At 43.8% G+C, this 20799-nt stretch overlaps 2 protein-coding genes across 2 annotated transcripts in view; one reads left to right on the top strand and one right to left on the bottom strand.

Moving 5' to 3' along the window:
- Positions 1–20715, bottom strand: part of ZNF329 (zinc finger protein 329) — a 50286-nt gene extending 29571 nt beyond the window's left edge. The window contains 1 exon segment of the mRNA XM_041743021.1: positions 20596–20715. The gene's annotated coding sequence lies outside the window, so the exon portion shown is untranslated.
- On the top strand, positions 2926–4415 carry LOC121484182 (calponin-3). The gene has a single exon (XM_041743039.1). The coding sequence runs from the start codon at positions 3089–3091 to the stop codon at positions 4076–4078; it is 990 nt and encodes a 329-aa protein (XP_041598973.1). The 5' UTR covers positions 2926–3088; the 3' UTR covers positions 4079–4415.
- Positions 20716–20799: the final 84 nt, after the last annotated feature.

Genomic DNA, 20799 nt, shown 5'->3' with positions numbered 1-20799 from the left:
GACAGGGCAGAAGGTACTGTCAGATCATAGAGCTGCCAACAATAAGCTCCAGGGCAGAGACTGCTGATTAAAGGAGTGTCATGTTAAGTGCAAACATTCAGGCCTTTGGACCATGGCCTTACTTGCTCCTGAAGGAGCTCACGGCTAACAGCAGACCCCTCCTTGTGGGGGAATTTGGGCAGCAACTAACCAAGTCTCTATCCTTGGCACCTTTTCCGCTGTTGGTTCTTTTTTTTTTTTTAACGATTTTATTTATTTATTTATTCATGAGAGACACAGAAAGAGAGGCAGAGACACAGACAGAGGGGAGGAAGCAGGCTATATGCAAGGAGCTCAATGTGGGACTTGATACTGGGAATCGAGATCACGCCTCAAGCCAAAGGCAGATGCTCAACCGTTGAGCCACCCAGGCATCCCTGTTGGTTTAAGAATAAAATCCTTCACTCAGTTTACAAGTCCATACCTGATCTGAGCCCTGCCCCTCAGCTTCGTCAGGTTCTAGCTCATTGGTGTGTGTGGCCTCTGATCTTCTTTCAATTCCTGATTTCTCTATCAGGCACAGAAAGCACAGTATCCAGGGCCCAAGATAACTTTAAGGGTCCACAAAAATGGTAGAAGTGAAAAATGAATATAATACCATCTGGATTATATTAATATTTGTACCAATGCAGCCATACAATATAATTTTCTATTTTTGATGAAAGAAGAAGCCCATGATAGCCAAAGGGAAAGAGTTGGGAAAGGAAGTCACAATCTGTCCCTACTGTGTTGCTCTTCACACTAGGTTCTTGCTAATAGCACTCTCCTCTCTACTCCTCCTTCTATTCAGCACCTCATTTCTTCAGATTTACTATTGCTTTCTATGACCCCTAAGTGTATAATTTCAGCTCAGACTCTTCCCTGAACTCCAGACTAAAACAGTGGCTTACTTCCTTGACACTCCACTTGAAAGTCTGATGAACATCTTATAGGCCCCAAACCAAACACTGGTGCTTCCCCCATTCCCAGCCCCTCTCACAGCTTGGCCTGTGCTGGTCACCAGCATTTCTGTTCTTCCCCTGGTATAGGCTGAAACCTTATTGGTATCCACACTCTCCTAATTAATATCCTACATGTGATTGGGGAGCAGGTCCTGACAGCATCATGCTCAAATCTATCCTGCTTTCACTTCTTGTCACAGCAGAATGCAGCCTGCTTTCACTTCCTGTCTGGCTGCCAGCATCTATCACAGTGATGTCACCAACCTCTCTGCTTCTATCCTTATCCCCAAGTCTATTTCCCTACAGCAGCTGGAAAGTTCTATGGCACCTCCCTCCTTTGCTTAAAAGTTTCACAGGTTTATTTTTTCTTTCTTTTCTTTTTTTTAAGATTTTATGTATTTATTCATGAGACGCAGAGAGAGAGAGAGAGAGAGAGAGAGAGACAGAGACAGAGACAGAGACATAGGCAGAGAGAGAAGCAGGCTCCATTCAGGGAGCCCAATGTGGGACTCCATCCTGGGTCTCCAGGATCACGCCCTGGGCTGAAGGCAGATGCTCAACTGCTGAGCCACCCAGGTGTCCCTCTTTCACAGGTTTCTAACTCCTTCAGGGCAAAAGTCCATACCACAGCCTGAAAGGTCTGACCAGGTCAGCCTCTGTTGCCCTGTTGCCCTGCTCATTGTCCATTCCATTCCCTCTTCCTCAATCAGTTCCAGCCACATGGGCTCTCTCCTTGGTGGTCTCACATGCACAATATGCTCCTACCTCAGGGGCTTTGCACATGTACGCCTTGCCTGGAACACCTTTCTACCAAATATCTACCCAGGAAGGAAGGAATCTCGTTCCTTCACCTCTTTAGGTCTTTACCAATACCTGGAACATACTAGATGCTTAATGAATTTATTGACTGAAAAACAATCAATTGAACTGTTGGTCCCCATTTTTTCCTGCCTTTGCTAAAGGAGAATTACATGTTCCCATATTTCGCTAGTGACTTGCAAGGCTTCCTTGTGGGATTAGAAAGGACGCATATATAGGGGTGATATACATGTATGTCTATGTTTGTATATATATTATATATTTATTCATAAATAGACATATAAATAACAATGGAAGAATAAACCAAATACTAATGAAAAATGATTTATCTACAGGTAGTAAAGCAACCAGGGTGGAAAGGATGGGGATAAGAGGTAGACTTCTCTGAGTATACATTGTTCTTCATTTTTAACTTCAGGATCATGTAATTAGCTTACAGGATTTAAAATTTTAAAAACCTATCAATTAGAAATAGTTTAATCTTCGGGAGTGCCTGGGTGACTCAGTTGGTTAGGCGTCTGCTTTTGGCTCAGGTCATGATCCCAGCATCCTGGGATCAAGCCCGTGTGGGCTCCCTGCTCAGCAGGGCGCCTGCCTCTCCCTTTCCTGCTCCCCTTGCTTGTGTTCACTCTCTCTCTGTCAAACAAATAAATACAATCTTTAAAAAGATAGTTTAGGGGGGCACCTGGGTGGCTTAGCAGTTGAGCATCTGCCTTTGGCGCAGGGCATGATCCCGGGGTCCTGGGATTGAGTCCCACATTGGGCTTCCTGCGTGGAGCTTGCTTCTCCCTCTGTCTGTGTCTCTGCCTCTCTCTCTTTTTCTCTGTGTGTCTCTCATAAATAAATAAATAAAATCTTAAAAAAAAAATAGTTTAGGGATGCCTGGGTGGCTCAGTGGTTAAGCGTCTGCCTTTGGCTCAGATCATGATCCAAGGGTCCTGGGATCAAGTCCCAGATCAGGCTCTCTACAAGGAGCCTGCTTCTCCCTCTGCCTATGTCTCTGCCTCTCTCTGTGTGTCTCTCAGGGATGAATAAATAAAATCTTTAAAAAAATAGTTTAATCTTCTTAATATTCTTCATTAAAGTTCATTTTCAAATGTTTAGTAGAAAGAGTGAAATAGGACAGTCGGAGCGAGCCGCCGAGGCACCGCCCGCGCCCGCCGCCGTCTGGGCGTCTCCGCGCCGCCGGGGAGCGAGCTCCGAGGTCTGCGCCGCGGCCACTGCTCGGGGCCGCAGCGGGGAAGCCGAGCGGGATCGCCGAGCGCAGCCCCTGCCCGCCGCGCGCCGCCATGACCCACTTCAACAAGGGCCCTTCCTACGGGCTCTCGGCCGAAGTCAAGAACAAGATTGCTTCCAAGTATGATCATCAAGCAGAAGAAGATCTTCGAAACTGGATAGAAGAAGTGACAGGCATGAGCATTGGCACCAACTTTCAGCTGGGCTTAAAAGATGGCATCATCCTCTGCGAGCTCATAAACAAGCTACAGCCGGGCTCAGTGAAGAAGGTTAATGAGTCCTCGTTAAACTGGCCTCAGCTGGAGAATATTGGCAACTTTATTAAAGCTATTCAGGCTTATGGCATGAAGCCACATGACATATTTGAAGCCAATGATCTTTTTGAGAATGGAAACATGACCCAGGTTCAGACTACACTGGTGGCTCTGGCAGGCCTGGCTAAAACAAAAGGATTCCACACAACCATTGACATTGGAGTTAAGTATGCTGAAAAACAAACAAGACGTTTTGATGAAGGAAAATTAAAAGCTGGCCAAAGTGTAATTGGTTTGCAGATGGGAACCAACAAATGTGCCAGCCAGGCGGGTATGACAGCCTATGGGACCAGGAGGCATCTTTATGATCCCAAAATGCAAACTGACAAGCCTTTTGACCAGACCACAATTAGTCTGCAGATGGGCACCAACAAAGGAGCCAGCCAGGCGGGGATGTTAGCACCAGGTACCAGAAGAGACATCTACGATCAGAAGCTCACACTGCAGCCAGTGGACAACTCGACAATTTCTCTACAGATGGGAACCAACAAAGTGGCCTCCCAGAAAGGAATGAGCGTGTACGGGCTGGGGCGGCAAGTATACGACCCCAAGTACTGCGCCGCTCCCACAGAACCCGTCATTCACAACGGAAGCCAAGGAACAGGAACGAACGGGTCTGAGATCAGTGATAGCGATTATCAGGCGGAGTACCCAGAGGAGTACCCCGGCGAGTACCCAGACGACTACCCCCGGGATTACCAATACGGCGACCAAGGCATCGATTACTAGGTCCCACCAGGAGCTCAGTATTTAGCCTGTTGTTTTTATTCAGTGAGAACCAAGCTAGCCTTGAGTGATTTTTATCTTGTCTTCCTAAAACACTATTATGCTTATTGTACCTGAAGGAAATACTGCCTTACATACATTCCCTCTTCCTTTCCCTGCCTCTTCCCCCAATAGCTGCCTTTAGTGCCGTAACAGTCCAGTCCCACAGCAGAAGCAATAACTCTCATATGAAGTTAAAAGGAACACTGTGAAAGGGGAGTACCTTCGTGCAGCCAGTTCTCTCATCCAAGACCTATGCATTTTTACGATCTACTTAATAAACTGGGATTTTCAGACAATAGGAAGCTTGTTCTTTTTTTCTTTTTCTTTCTTTCTTTCTTTTCTTTTCTTTTTTTTTTTTTTTTTTTTTTTGCAGTCCCGTATCTGGTTTCTACGTGGAGGACTAAACTCATGCTTTTAGCTAAATGTGGTCTTTGCCGACTAAATTTAAGACGCAGCGTTTTAAGAGATTTACATACCGATGTCTCCACAGTATTGTTTGCTAATCTTTAAATAAAGTCCTGATCCGTGTGCATTTGTGATTATATGTGTACTCATTCTCTTACCTGAACTGACCAGAGCTTTCCCGAGTGGGGTTTCTAAAGGAGCGTGTACAAAGTCGGCCTGCAGACAGTCGGGTCTGGGTGGTGCGTTTGCTTCCTGTTTGTGCCAATGTATCAATGTAGAGTTGCTCTGTTCTCTTCAACTGTATTTATTGCTGCGTTTCTCAGCATAAACTTATCCCATTGTATTTTTTATAAATAAATATTTTTTTTTGAACGTTAAAAAAAAAAAAAAAAAAAAAAAAAGAAAGAGTGAAATAGGAAGGAAATTGCCCAACGGCCTCCCTGAGGATGGCCTGAAGGGACTAATTGTCTGTCTCAGGGATCCCTGGGTGGCTCGGGAGTTTTGCGTCTGCCTTCAGCCCAGGGCATGATCCTGGAGTCCTGGGATCGAGTCCCGCATCAGGCTCCCTGCATGGAGCCTGCTTCTCTGCCTCTCTCTTTCCTTGTGTTTCTCATGAATAAATAAATAAAATGTTAAAAAAAATAATAATTGTCTGTCTCACATTTACTTTTTCAGGCAATGCCCCCCATTCACAATCTTTTAAAAAAATGACTATTTCTGTTTTTTTTCTTTTTTTAAGATTTTATTTATTCATTCATGAGAGAGGCAGAGACACAGGCAAAAGGAGAAGCAGGTTCCATGCAGGGACCCCAATGCAGGACTCCAGCCTAGGACCCCAGAATCATGACCAAAGGCAGATGTTCATCCACTGAGCCACCCAGGCACCCGACTATTTGTTTTGACCAAAACCCATCGGTAACTGGAAATATGTATTCGTCAGTTATTATCATAAGACAATTGTGCAACAAACTGCCCTTAAAATGCAGTGGCTTAAAATAGTCATTTGTTCTGGCACATACCCCTACAGGTCAATGTGGCGTTTGCTGACCTAGGCAGGGTTTAGCTGAGCTGGCCTTCAGGCTTCATGAGGAGCAGATCTGCTCCCTTTGTCTCCCATCCTCCTTAGACAAGTGTGTTAGCCAAGTCTTGTTCTTGTTATTGCAATGCAGAAGCATAAGAGGGCAAGTCCAGACACATTAGCACATTCTACACCTTTACTCACATCATAGCTGCTAACCCATTTTTTGCCAGAACAAGTCTCATGCCTTAGTCCAAAGTCAGGGACAATGAGACATAGTGTACATTAATTATCCACTGCCATACAAAAATTATCCCAAAATACAGTGGCTTAAAACAAGAGTAGCAAGCCTTTTCTATAAAGAGCCAGAGGGTAAAAAAAAAAAAAAAAAAAAAGAGCCAGAGGGTAAATATTTTAGATTTGGTGGGCCACATGGTCTCTGTTGCAACTACTCAATGCTGTTTTTGTTATAGGAAATAAGTAATGAATGGACATGGCTGTATTCCCATAAAACTCTATGGATAGCAAAATTCTAATTTAATATAATTTTAACATGTCATACAATATAATTCTTCTTTTGATTTTTTAACCATTTAAAAGTATGAAAATTATTCTGTTTGTGAGTCATCCAAAACCAAACCAAACCAAACCAAAAAAAGATAGCCAACTAGATTAGTCCTGGAGGCTGTAGTTTGCTGACTCCTAGCTTAAAACAACAAATATTTGATACCCTCACAGTTTCTGTGGGTCAAGAATTTAGGATCAGCTTAACTGGATGGTTCTTCCTTAGGGTCTCTCATGAGTCTGTAATCAAGATATTGTCTGGGACTGTGGTCATATAAAGTTTAACCGTAATAGAAGATATATTTACAAGTTTGTTTTTGTTGTTGTTGGCAAGAAGCCTCAGATCCTTGTACCTTAAGCCTTTCTACATGGCTAGTTGAGTTTCCTTATAACATGGCATCTGGCTTCCTCCAGAATGAGAAGAGGGAGAAACAATCAAGACTAAAGCCACAGTGTCTCTTATAATCTACTCTTGGAAGGGATATACCATCACTTCTGCCACATTCTATGAGTCATACAGACCAATCCTGGCACAGCATGGGACAAGGGAACTACAGGACAGTGTGAGTTCCAGGAGTGGGGAATCACTAGAGGCCATCTTGGAAGCTGCCTACAACACAGCATCTGTTTATTTTCCTTCTACTTGATCTGTTGTGAAACATGGTCTGTCAGACTGTAAGGTTTCCATGGTCAGGATTTTCCTGATCACACCCTCATGGTGTCATCTGTGTTCCCTGAAGTTTTCAGGCCAGGCTTCTTTCTTGCCCAAAGTCATTCCTGCCTTGGCATTTTTGGCTACATTTTACCCCTGACCTGACATCTCCATGCTGTACCTCCTCCACACAAGATTCCTCGAGGGCTGCATGCTGCAAGTGTCATTGGATGAATCTTCCTTAAGGACTATAGGCTATATGCAACTCTTATGTCTCTCAGTTGGACACCCAAGTAATTCAGTAAGGAGAAAAGTGGAAGCCCCACGACTGCCAATGAACTCAGGTTACCATGCTGGAGGGATTAGAGTTCAGGACCACTGGGACCATACAGCATCCTGAAGATGATGTTACTGGGGCATAGGACGATTACTCTGGTATCAAGGTGAGTCATAGAGCAATGACTAAAGAGAGAAGATTAAGAATGCTTTAGTTATCCAAGTATGAAGTACTAGGGTCCAGACTCTTCCCTCATGGTTCCTTTTAACTCCATCGCCTCTGTTCATTTGCCAACACTATTCATTTCCTACTGAATGTCAGGCAGCTGTTGTGCTAGGGGCTGCATTTTCTTTGGAAAATCTTCATGTATACAAGTCATTACCACACATCATGATAAGCATGGCACGTGAAAAGAACAAGAAAATATGAGGGAACAAAAGAGAAGGTACTCTAGATCATATGGACTGTATTACTATTTTTAAATATTTTATTTATTTATTTATTCATGAGAGATAGAGAGGCAGAGACATAGGCAGAGGGAGAAGCAGGCTCCATGCAGGGAGCCTGATGTGGGACTCCATCCTGGGACTCCAGGATGACGCCCTGAGCTGAAGGCAGACGCTTAACTGCTGAGCCACCCAGGCATCCCCATATGGACTGTATTAGTTTCCTATTGCTTCCATAACAGATTACCACTAACCTAGTGGTTTAAAATAATACAAATTTATTATCTTATAGTCCTAGAGGTCAGGGGACTAAAATGAGTTAGTATTCCTCCTACAGACTCTGGGGGGAAATCTATTTTCTTGCCTTGTCCAGCTTCTAGAAACCACTCACATTGTGTACTTCATGACCCTAACTCACTCCAACCTCTGATTCTATCACCAAAACTCCTCTGATTCTGATTCTCCTGCATGCTTCTTACACTTTTGAGGACCCTTGTGATTACACTGGGCCCACCCACATGATCCAAGATAAACTCTTCATCTCAAGATCCTTGACTTAATCACAACTGCAAAATCCCTTAGGCCATGTGAGGTAACATGTTCTCAGGTTCTGGAGATTAGTACATAGACATCTTTGGGGATGATTATTGAGCTCACTACACAGCTCAAGAAGGCCTATTTGAACAGGTCAACTTTAATCTGACCTCTTAGGTATGAAAAGCAGCCAGTATATAACGAGCTGGGGAAGAGCATTTTGGCAAGAGAAGTACTAGTGAAGGTGGAAAGGTGGGAGATGGGAAGAATTTGGTGCAATCAAGAAACTGATGGCAGGCAGTGAGGACAGAATGGATAGGTGAGGGGGTGAGAGCAGAAGGACGAGGGTCAGATGCAATGAGGCTCAGATGTGCCAGCCTTGTGAACACTAATTAGGAATTTGAGCTTCCTTCTGAATGCAATGGGAAGCCACTTGGGGTGGGGTTACCATGGAGAGTGACATGATCTGATTTACATCATTAGAAATTCATGGCATGCTGTGTAGGAAAGATCTTCAGCAAACATATATGGTCACAAAATTTGGAAATTTATAAGTTGGGGGTTAATGATCTCAACTTGGAAGTCATCCAGGGATCCCTGGGTGGCGCAGCGGTTTGGCGCCTGCCTTTGGCCCAGGGCGCGATCCTGGAGACCCGGGATCGAATCCCACGTCGGGCTCCCGGTGCATGGAGCCTGCTTCTCCCTCTGCCTGTGTCTCTGCCTCTCTTTCTCTCTGTATGACTATCATAAAAAAAAAACAAAAAAAAACAAACAAAAAAAAACTTGGAAGTCATCCACATACCAGTCAAAAGTGAAATGGTGAGGGGTACAAGTGACCTCAGACAGTTGGTCAACAAATAGTCTTTGTTTTTTAAACATTTTATTTATTGGGATCCCTGGGTGGTGCAGCGGTTTAGCACCTGTCTTTGGCCCAGGGCGCGATCCTGGAGACCTGGGATCGAATCCCACATCGGGCTCCCGGTGCATGGAGCCTGCTTCTCCCTCTGCCTGTGTCTCTGCCTCTCTCTCTCTCTCTCTCTCTCTGTGACTATCATAAAAAAAAAAAGTAAAACATTTTATTTATTTATTCATGAGAGACACAGAGAGGGAGAGGCAGAGACACAGGCAGAGGGAGAAGCAGGCTCCATGCAGGAAGCCCAACGTGGACTCGATCCCAGCACTCCAGGATCACGCCCTGAGCTGAAGGCAGGCACTTAACTGCTGAGCCACCCAGGCATCCCAAGTCCCTCTTCCATGCCAGATGTGGTATTACCTGTATGCATCTATCATCATAGTGGAAGGAGATATTCTAGAAAAAATTATAAATATTTTAAAAAATATTTTGTTTGAGAGAGAGAATTGGAGAGTACAGGCAGGGAAGGGACAGAGGGAGAGGGAGAAGCAGACTTCCCACTGAACAGAGAGCCCAATCATGAGCTGAAGACAGACACCCAACTGACTGAGTGACCCAGGTGCCCCCAAATTATAAATATTTAGGAGTAACCATTGGTTAAGTTTAAGTAGGAAAATGACACTATCTGGTTTACATTTTTTGGGTTTTTTTTTTTTGGTTTTTAAAAATATTTTATTTATTTGTTTAACAGATTGAGAGCACAAGCAAGGGGAGTGGCAGAGGGAGAGGGAGAAGCAGGCTCCCCACTGAGCAGGGAACCTGACGCTGGGCTAGATCCCACTACCCTGGGAACATGACCTGAGAGGAAGGCAGATGCCTAACTGATAGACTACCCAGGTGCCTCTGGTTTATATTTTTGATTTTTAAAAATTTTTTATTTATTTATGATAGTCACAGAGAGAGAGAGAGAGAGAGAGAGAGAGAGAGAGAGAGAGAGAGGCAGAGACATAGGCAGAGGGAGAAGCAGGCTCCATGCACCGGGAGCCTGATGTGGGATTCGATCCCGGGTCTCCAGGATCGCGCCCTGGGCCAAAGGCAGGCACCAAACTGCTGCGCCACCCAGGGATCCCTATATTTTTGAAAGATTGTGCCAGATGAGCATCAGGACAGAGCTAAGAACAGAAGGAGGAATGATAGTTAAAGCACTACTACAGTATTTACTCTGACAAGTTCAGTGACTCAGAGTCAGGGCAATGGAAATGAAAATGAGACCAACTTAATGTATACTCAAGGTAGCCACAAAATTTGGTGATTGATTCAAAATGAAAGTGGAGGGTCTGTGAACAACTGGGTTAATGGTGATGCTGTCCACTGTTAGAGAAAACCAGGATAAGAGCAGGTGGGGATGTGGGATTAGTATTCCATTTTGGCAGGCTGTGGTTGTAGAATAGAGATGCCTAGCAGACAGATGAATGTGTCCAGTGCTCTGAAAAGAATCTGGAATTAAGCTACAGAAATATGATTTATCAACATTAAAAATGGTGTTTGAATCCAGAAGAATGAAAGAGATAACTGGCAGGAGATGTTAAAAAGTCCTCAGGACACCTGGTTGACCATCTGCCTTCGGCTCAGAGTGTGATACCAGGGTGCCAGGATGAGTGCCACATCAGGCTCCCTGCAGGAAGCCTGCTTCTCCCTCTGCCTATGTCTCTGCCTCTCTCTGTGTGTCTCTCATGAATAAATAAATGATATCTTTAAAAAATAAAAATTTAAAAAGTCCTCAAGGAATTGGGGTCTAGAGCACTTATGTGGTTCATTCAGTTGGGTATCAGTCTTCAGCTCAGGGCATGATCTCTGGGTCCTGAGATCCAGCCCTGCATTGGGCTTCCTGCTCAGCAGGGGGTCTGCTTCTCTCTTTCTCTCCCCCTCTCTCCATCCCCACTGCTCATTCTCTCTCTCTGTCTCATATAAATAAATAAATAATCCTAAAAAAGAAAAAAAGAATTGGGATCCAAAAGAGCACCTAGAAAAGATGGGGGAAGAGTGATCAATAGCTTAGACTGATTTATCTTCCCATAAGCTACCTTAAGGGGCCGCGTTCACTCTCTATGCTCACAGCTCAATCACTTCTTGCAAGACATTTTAAAACAAATCCAAAAAAAAAAAAAAAAAACAAATCCACATGCTTCCAATGTGCTTCTTCACTTAATACCACTATTTTCTCTCCAGGAGTTTTTCTCTAAGCACTTAAAATCATGTTTTGGTTTTTTTTTCCAGATTGGGAAACTAGAGTCAAAAGTAAATAGCCAGAAATCAGGGCATTTCTCTTAGAAGCACATGCTGTCCTGAAAACAGATTCACAGGGATGAACTCTATCCCCCCATATTTGTCAGAGACCAAGAATGTGAAGCCTACTTAAAGAGACAAGAGAACCAAGAAAGATGGATAGAACATATCATGAAACACTGATTCAGGACAAAGGCTGAAATAATAATGAACTTGGGGAAAAAGTTGATTAGAACTCGATCCTTCTTCCACTAGGCAATGACATCAGAGAAGTCATACTTAAAAGAAATCATATAAATGTGATGAATGTAGAGAAGTTCAAACAGAGCTCAACTCTTTTAACTGAGCAAGTTCACTCAGGAGATAAACTTAACAAATGTATTGAGTGTGGCAGAGTCGTCACTGAAAAATATTGCCTTTCATAGGTTTCAGAACTCATACAGGATAAAAACCATATAAACACAAATTATTCCTTACTCAGTATGAGAGAATTTATACTTAAGAGAAACTTTATATTTGCAGTGAATTCAGGAAATCATTTGCAAGGACGGAATGTTTTACTCTATATCTAAGAATTTATAAAGAAGGAAAACACTACAATATAATCATTCAGGAAAAGTTTCGTGCTTTTCTCCTTCCTTTCTCAACACCACAGAATGAACGCTAAAGAGAAACCCATGGATATATTCATTGGGGGAAAGGCTTTAAATATAGCTCAGCACTTATGTTGCTATATCAGAGAACTCATACTGGGAAAAACTCTCTATATATAATCAATGTGGAATAGCCTTCAGGAGGTGTTCTCACTTTTTCAACACATGAGGACTCATACTAGAGAACACTGTAAATAGAGTTAATGTTGGCACTCTTCCAACTATGGCTATCACCTTATTTGACACTTGGAAATTCATATAGATTTGAGAAGCTTTTGATTGTAATCAATATGGAAAAGCTGTTAGTTGGAATTCCATTTTATTTGACATCAAAAATAAACCAAAAGAGGCAGAGTCCACAAGGTATTTTTGACCCATAAACAGGTATATGCATGTAATAAAATTTTGCACTTGAGGTTCCCTGCAGTTGAGGATAAGCAGTTATGTTCTACATATGCCCTTGATTTACCATTGAAACACCATTTAATGGGACTCATAGTCTAGGCATGATGGACAATGTATCATAGAAATGATTGCCATAGGTGATAAAATGTAAAGGTTATAACAATACCATATCTAACTTTTTATATCATATATGATTTAGAGAACTACCACGTTTGAAGTGTTATACAGAGATTATCTTTTAGTATCATAGGGATCAATATATGCATAATTATATAGTATTCATAGAAGAGGACTGAAGAATACGCCATTCACTTTTTCCCTCCATAATCTAAATGCCATCACTTCACACAAATCAGGGAGGTCTATACTAACTCAGCAATATTTCACACACAGCATTCTACTATTAACTTTAAGAAAGGTATCATAAAGAGTTGTATGCATTTTCACACTTCCATGAGCATAGCCAAGATCCAGGCAGGATTAAAAAGACATACCACATACTACAGCCGGGTGACATGTCCATTCTCTAAGGATAATGCAAACCTCATAAACTTCAACTAAATTCTCTTAAAAAGATGGATCCTGAGGCAGCCTCACCCATAGCTGCCTAAAAAAATATCTGGTGTGTTCTGGGGGAAGATATGAGGAAGAATGTCCTATACATGAATGCTGAAGACCTTCCTCTCCATCCCCCTTTATGAAAATCCTTTGAAACACTGGCTTTCCTCCGAGACCCAAGGGAGAGTCCTGCTCCTCTCATACTCTGTGGAATACCACTTTTCCTCTCCAACACAACCATCAAATTCTTTCCTTGCTGTCCCTTTGATCTTGAGACTTCATTCAGTTCCAGACTTCTGCTGGTAGCAAGCCCAGAAACTTCCAGCACCATCTGCTCTCAGATTTAGCATGTAACCTTTAAACTCAACTGGAGGAGAGGCCTCTGGGGCAGATGCATTTCACCTAAGAAGATTTTTGTGCCTGTGGCTATGCCATCCTCCTCATTGTGGAGAGCCCATCTCCCTCTATAGATCTCAAAATGTCAGCCACTCTCTTTATCAGCTTTTCTTACAGGCAGGACATAGACACAAGTGTCAATCCTGGCCAATGGGGTGTGAGGAAGTCCATGAGAAAAAGGGTTTCTGGAAATATTTTATCCCTTCTCTGTGCTAAGTAAAGTAATGGCTCCCAAAGATGCTTGTATCCTAATGCTGGGAACCTGTAAATGTGTTATTTTACAGGGCAAAAGGGACTTCATGAATGTAATTACATTAAGGATCTTGAGATGGGGAGATCATCCTGGATTACATGTGCTGGCCTAATGTCAACACAATTGTCCTTGTTTAAGAGAAGCAGGAGAAGTAGAGTCCGAGAAAGTCCCTCAGAATCAGAGGGAGACTTGAACATGGCACACTGCTGGCTTTGGTAATGAAGGAAAAGATCACAGGCCAAGGAATGCAGTCTCTAAAAGCTGGAAACGGGAAGGAAACAGATTCTCCCCTAGAGCCTCTAAAAGGAATGCAGCTCTTCCAACATCTTTATTTTAGCCCATTAAGACCCATTTTGGACTTCTGACTTCCAGAGCTGTGAGATGATAAATTTGTGTTGTCTTAAGCCTCAAAGCTTATGGTAATTTGTTAAAGTAGCACAGGAAACAAATACGCTCCCTAATGCCAGTATCTTCAGCCAAATGTTGCATGGCTCCATGCAGTGCTTGGAACTGTGATAACCACTTTGAGACCATGGGGACACAAGCCTCAGGAATAATCAAGGCAGTACACTAAGGAGGGTTGAGATAAAAGATGGACAGTGCCTGGCAAAGGGTAGTGGTCAAGCCCAGGAACTATTCCTGGAAGCCCCTTGCCTCTGGATTTCATGCAGTGTCAGCTAATGAATGGTGCCATATTTTGTTACTTGGAGGGAAAAAAAACCCTACAAATTTCTTACACTATCACCCTTTCTTGCTCCCAACCAGCTTCTGCTTTCAAGTGTCTTCCTAGTTATGCTGAGCCATGATTTAGGTAGGACCCCAGGATAACCAAGTTCTGCAGGCTCAGATTGACCATTGCTCACCTGATTTAGAGCCAATCCTTGGGAGATGAACACTCCACAAAGAGCAGAGATCCACTGAAATCAGCAGGAAGAGCCAAATCACCTCAACTACAATCTCTGAGGCATAACCAAGGGACTCCAGAGAAGGCGCAAAGACATTTCAGAGGTCCAAAGGTAAGAGGTGAAAACACAGAGTGGGAGCAAGAAGAGATGGTGGCTTCATCAAATTACATATGCAGACACGGGTACAGTCTCTCCCTCATATTCCTCTTCATAGTAGGTGACATAAGAGTGCTTGAAACAAACCACACACTTCTAAAAAAAAAAAAAAGTGCCAACTCACTGAACCACAAAGTGAATTTCCCACCACCATCATATAAAATGTTCTGTGATTTTTTTTAATTTTTATTTATTTATGATAGTCACAGAGAGAGAGAGAGAGAGAGAGAGAGAGGCAGAAACATAGGCAGAGGGAGAAGCAGGCTCCATGCACCGGGAGCCCGATGTGGGATTCGATCCTGGGTCTCCAGGATCGCGCCCTGGGCCAAAGGCAGGCGCCAAACCGCTGCGCCACCCAGGGATCCCAAAATGTTCTGTGATTATAACTGCATGCTATGGTTGGCTTTGAAGTCTAAATTTATTGGCAAAAAAACAAGGAACATTTTTGAAGTAGTAGTTTCTGGGATCATTTCCCTTTAAGATGAGTTTGAATCCATCTTGTGTGTGGGTGTGTGGGGGGGTGTTAAGATTTTATTTATTTATTTATTATTTATTTATTTATTAAGATTTTAGTTATTTGTTCATGAGAGATACACAGAGAGAGAGAGAGAGGCAGAGACATGGGTAGAGAGAGAAGCAGGCTCCATTCAGGGAGCCAGATGTGTGGGACTTGATCCCGGGACTCCAGGACCATGTCCTGGGCTGTAGACAGGCACCAAACCGCTGAGTCATCCAGGGATCCTCTGTCTGTCTGTCTATCTATCTATCTATCTATCTATCTATCTATCTATCTATCTATCAGAGACACAGAGCTAGAGCCAGAGACATGGGCAGAGGGAGAAGCAGAATCCCTGCAGGGAGCCTGATGCAAGACTCCATCCCAGGACCCCAGGATAATGACCTGAGCCAAAGGCAGACGCTCAACCACTGAACCACCCAGGCGTCCTTGTGTGTGTGTGTGTGTGTGTGTGTGTGTGTTTAATTTAAATTCAATTTGCCTGGGCAGCCACGGAGGCCTGGCGGTTTAGGGCCGCCTTCAGCCCAGGACGTGATCCTGGGGTCCCGGCATCCAGTCCCACGTCAGGCTCCCTGCATGGAGCCTGCTTCTCCCTCTGCCCTGTGTCTCTGCCTCTCTCTCTCTCAATCTCTCTCTCTCCCTGTGTGTCTCTAATATAAATAACATCTATAAAAAATAAAATAAAATAAAATAAATAAAATAAATAAAATAAAATAAAATAAATAAAATAAAATAAAATAAAATAAATTCAATTTGCCTGGGAATCCCTGGGTGGCTCAGCGGCTTAGCGCCTGCCTTGGACATAATCCTGGAGTCCCAGGATCCAGTCCCACGTCAGGCTCCCTGCATGGAGCCTGCTTCTCCTTCTGCCTCTGTCTCTGTCTCTCTGTGTGTCTTTCATGAATAAATAAATAAAATCTTTTAAAAAATTTCAATTTGCCAACATAGAACACTCACTACTCAATCCATCAAGTGCCCTCCTTAGTGCCCATCACCCAGTTACCTCATCCCTTCACCCACTTCCCCGTGTGTTTGTGTGTGTGCTTTATTTATTTATTTTTTTAAAATTTTATTTATTTATTCATAGACACAGAGAGAAAGAGAGAGGCAGAGACACAGGCAGAGGGAGAAGCAGGCTCCATGCAGGGAGCCTGATGTGGGACTTGATCCCGGGTCTCCAGGATCACACCCCAGGCTGCAGATGGCGCCAAACCGCTGCGCCACCAGGGCTGCCCTGTGTGTGTGCTTTAAAAAGTTATTTATTTATTTATTTATTTATTTATTTATTTATTTATTTATTTATGAGAGGATAGGTGAAGAGGGGCAGAGGGAAAGTGAGATTCTTAAGCAGACTTCACTCTGGGCATGGACCCTGACTCCAGGCTCGATGCCAGGCTTGATCCCATGACTCTGAGATCATGACCTGAACAGAAATCAAGAGTTGGACGCTTAAGTGACTGCACCATCCATGCACCACAATCTTAATTGTTCTTGTGAAAAACTAGTCAGTTCTTCCCCCTCATACTTTGGGGAAGAAGGAAATACAGAGTAAAGTCCAAGGCCCAGGATCCCAAAGCATCCTGCTATAATCCATTTCCTCATTTGGGGATTTACATCTCCCATTTGGGATTTACATCATTTGGGATTTACAGTGATCATTTGGGATTTACAACTGGACTTCCCATTCTGGAACATGATAATCATTTTTACATTAGTATATGTAAACTTACTTCTAATTCTTTCCAGAAACTTATCTTTATATAGGTCCCCTGCATTTCCCAACAAATTAATCCCAGACATTTGACTATATAGAGTATACTTTTTTTTTATTTTTTTTTATTTTTTTTAATGATAGTCACAGAGAGAGAGAGAGGCAGAGACACAGGCGGAGGAAGAAGCAGGCTCCATGCACCGGGAGCCTGATGTGGGATTCGATCCCGGGTCTCCAGGATCGCGCCCTGGGCCAAAGGCAGGCGCCAAACCGCTGCGCCACCCAGGGATCCCCTACTTTTTTTTTTAAAAGATTTTATTCATAATTCATGAGACAGAGAGAGGCAGAGACACAGGCAGAAGGAGAAGCAGGCTCACCGCATGGAGACCAATGTGGGACTTTATCCCAGAATGCCAGGAACATGCCCTGAGCTGAAGGCAGACACTCAACCACTGAGCCACCCACGTGTCCCCTCTATGGAGTATATTAAGAGAGGAAAAGTACAAATTAAATTTTACATTGAATGAAAAATTACTATTGCTAATCCAGCCATTTTTACATGATCCACAATGCCTTTTATGCAATTCTAAATTCCCAAGCCTTTCCTAATCAAGTGTCTTCCTCCATTATGTATCTGCCAGATTTACCAGAACTCACCAGGCTATTCACATTGTCTTTCTCCAATTTAGCATTACTCTTCATGTATTTTGCTATCAATACACATGTAAGTGGCTAGATGTTGCCCCAGACCTGCTCAGGATGTTACATATTGTGTGGTATATGCGTCTAACACAGTGGATTCCAAAATAATTTTGGCTGTTAAGGTTTTTTTCTTTTTTAAGATTTTATTTATTTATTCATGAGAGACACAGGGAGAGAGAGAAGCAGGCTCCGAGCAGGAAGCCCAATGTGGGGCACGATCCCAAGATTTCAGGATCACGCCCTGAGCCAAAGGCAGACACCCAACCGCTGAGCCACCCAGGCATCCCATGGCCCTTAAGGTTTTGAATGAGGGATTGGGGCTCTGTATGCAAACAGGATGCATAACATTTTTGATATTTTACACCCATAATAGTTAGTAATTGTTCAGAAATACTTTAACATAGTCAAATTACAGTAAATTAATTAGTTTAATTTGCTCAATGAGAAAAATAACAATTTGTTGCTTAAAAGTGGCTTTCATGAATAAATCTTCAATAATATACATACTGAAAATCACCTTTGAACCAAAATCATGTTTTTATCCCATACCATGTAAACAGAATAAATAACTGAAAGAACTTCCAAGGGGGCTTGCTCCCCTAAGTTGTTAAAATCCTCCATCAAACTTGATGGTGAACCACTGCAAGCTTCCCCAGTTACATCCAAAACAAAGCAATAATAATATGACAAATTAATGTGGCTCTGTTGCACTACCTAGGGCTATGTAATATCAATTTTTTAAAGTCAAGATACGGAAAAGTAAGAAGTGAAAGTACTTATGGAATGGGGGTAGTGTTTTATCTACACAATTTTTATAGCTATGAAAAATTCAAGGAAATACTGTTAGAATGAAAGACATCGGCATGGTCTCTTAGTAAATACGAATCAAAATCAAGCCTGTCTAATTAAAACAAATAAGATGAACAATGTGCAGCCTGCAGGTGGATGCTCTCCACAGTGACCATAAAGATTAACAACTCCTGGAACAAGTTTGGCAGGCAGTGTGCAAGATGACCCAAAGGGAGGAATAGAGCTGCTAAAACCTGCTAGGAGGGCAGGTTGAATGAATAAATAAAATATTTAAAAAATAAATAAATAAATAAATAAATAAAACCTGCTAGGAAACCCCAAGAGGAGAGTACAGCAGGTCCTGGGCCTAAGAATGTTAGGGAAGCTCCAAGAACATTGGAGCCTGGGCCCTGAGGAAGACAAGACCACAGTAGGCCCTGGGACCTGAGGAAGACGAGAGAACACCAGATACTGGACTCTGAGGAAGATAAGAGACTTAGTCCTCGCTCCTAAGAAAGAAGAGAACACAATGGGCAGAAATAAGCACACACCAGATCCTGGCCAGCGACAGACTTCTTTCATTTCCTAGACACCAGCCCCTTGGTTCACACTGGGTAGAGGATCCTACCCATTCCACTACTCCTCCCTGACAGAGTCTTTGCTTACCGGAACTTGAGTCAGGTTCCCCAAACCCGCTTCCTAACAGGGCCCATCCATGAACTTTCTCCTAGAATCCAGGTTTTGTTGTTGTTGTTGTTTGTTTTTTAAGATTTTATTTATTCATGAGAGACACACGGAGAGAGGCAGAGGGAGAAATAGGCTCCATGCAGGAAGCCTGACATGGGACTTGATCCTGGATCTCCAGTATCATGCCCTAGGCTGAAGGAGGCGCTAAACCGCTGAGCCACAGGGCTGCCCCTAGAATCCAGTTTTAGCAAGAATCCTGTCAGTTTAACAAGACTATGCCACCTTGAAATCTGATAAAAATTCTCATCCCCACTGTTGTCCTCAGGTGTTATCTGACCACCCTGGCCTGCCTTCAGCAAAAATCTTATTAGGTTGGTTCAGCGAGAAGCCCCCAGACTATGTAATTTTCTAGCAACCAACACCCTCCCACACACACTCCAACTTGCTTCTTAGCTATAAATTCCCACTTGATCTTGTATTTAGAACTGAGCTCAGGTCTACACTGGAGCGTCTCTACCTGCAGCAACATTTTTGGGAGTAAAATCTATTTCCACTGTTTAACTTCTTTGTAGCTCTGGTTTTGACAGTCCACGCCCCACCCTCCTGCTTATGATGACGTTTTGGAATATAAGTGAGGTTTGGTGGGGTGAGGTCTGGGGCTGACGACCAAGAACGATTTAAGACGTCTTTGGTACAAAATGGTGGTTTTATTAAAGCATGGGCAGGAATTGCTGCTGGCCTGGGGCCTGTGAAGAGTGGCTGATTAAATACCTGGAGTTGGGAGGGGTTTGGGGATAGCCTCATCTCTAAGGAATTTTGGAAGCAAGGTTTCCAGGACCTTGAGGGGGTTTAGCTATTGTTGGGAAAAGGTCATTTATTACCAGCTAATAAAACTTTCAAATGTTTATCGGTGGGCTGTGTGCTTGGAGGATGACTGCCAACACGTATTTTGGGGGTTTAGAGATAAAGGAAATTTCTGAATGAGTTTTTATACGTTAAAGTAGACTTACAGAATCCTGGGGTTCAGGCTAAGATTGCCTTCTGCCCTTAGTAAAGTACAAATATCCAGGCAGTTGAGTCCCTATAGGAATGTTTCTCTGCTTGTTTCAAGGACTTGTCAATTATGCCGGCGGGGGCTTGTCCTTTGTCAGCTAGTCTAGGGCACAATTAACCCTGCTTTTCTTCCCACAGCTTGAGTGAACACCTAGGCCTGGGCCCTCTCCACTTCTGCCCTCCCCAGACACGGAATCCCGCCGTCTTCACGTTCCCAGCAGGCCTCACCCCCAATCCTCTCAAAACCCAGGGCTGATCTTAGACCCGCCTCGGGTACACTTCCTGCCCTCCCCAACCCCGCCCCCTCCGTTCTGACAGATCCACATTCAGCACCGCCCCCACTCTCTTCCGTCCATCCTCTCACTGCCTCTTCCCGGAACTTCAGTGGACTTTAGCTCCGCCCCCACACTACCCTCCCGTCCCTCCTCCCCCAGCTTGGCGGGACGTTAGCTCCGCCCCCTAGACGCTTCCTGCCCGCCTTGTTCCCGCCCTTCCTTCCTCCACATTGGGTAGGAGTAGCAGTTAGCCCCAGCCTTCTACGCTTCCGGGCCCTGTCCGCTCTTCCTCCTCTGCGCTGGGACATAGTAAACCTTCTCGCCAACACCCCACCCAGCTGTAATCAACTTCCGGCCTACCCCCTTCTGCGCTCCTTCCCTACCCAACTTCCGGTTCGTCCCACGAATGGTCGCCCTCGTGGCGGTGCACGACTCGGTCCTGGCCTGCGCCACTGACTGGAAAAGTGTTGATACACCGCGACGTACTGTATCCGACTCGAGCCCTTCCCCAACCCAGCTGGACCACCGAAGGTCGCCAGCTAAGGCCCTCTTCTGGGCGGCCCGGTCTTCGCGGGCCATCCGAGATG

This window comes from Vulpes lagopus, chromosome 2 (assembly GCF_018345385.1).
Source record: "Vulpes lagopus strain Blue_001 chromosome 2, ASM1834538v1, whole genome shotgun sequence".
NCBI lineage: Eukaryota > Metazoa > Chordata > Mammalia > Carnivora > Canidae > Vulpes > Vulpes lagopus.
This window is presented reverse-complemented; position numbering and strand designations above follow the sequence as displayed.

Coding starts and splice junctions, on each gene's coding strand:
- LOC121484182 (XM_041743039.1), top strand. CDS start 3,089: ATGACCCACTTCAACAAGGGCCCTTCCTACGGGCTCTCGGCCGAAGTC.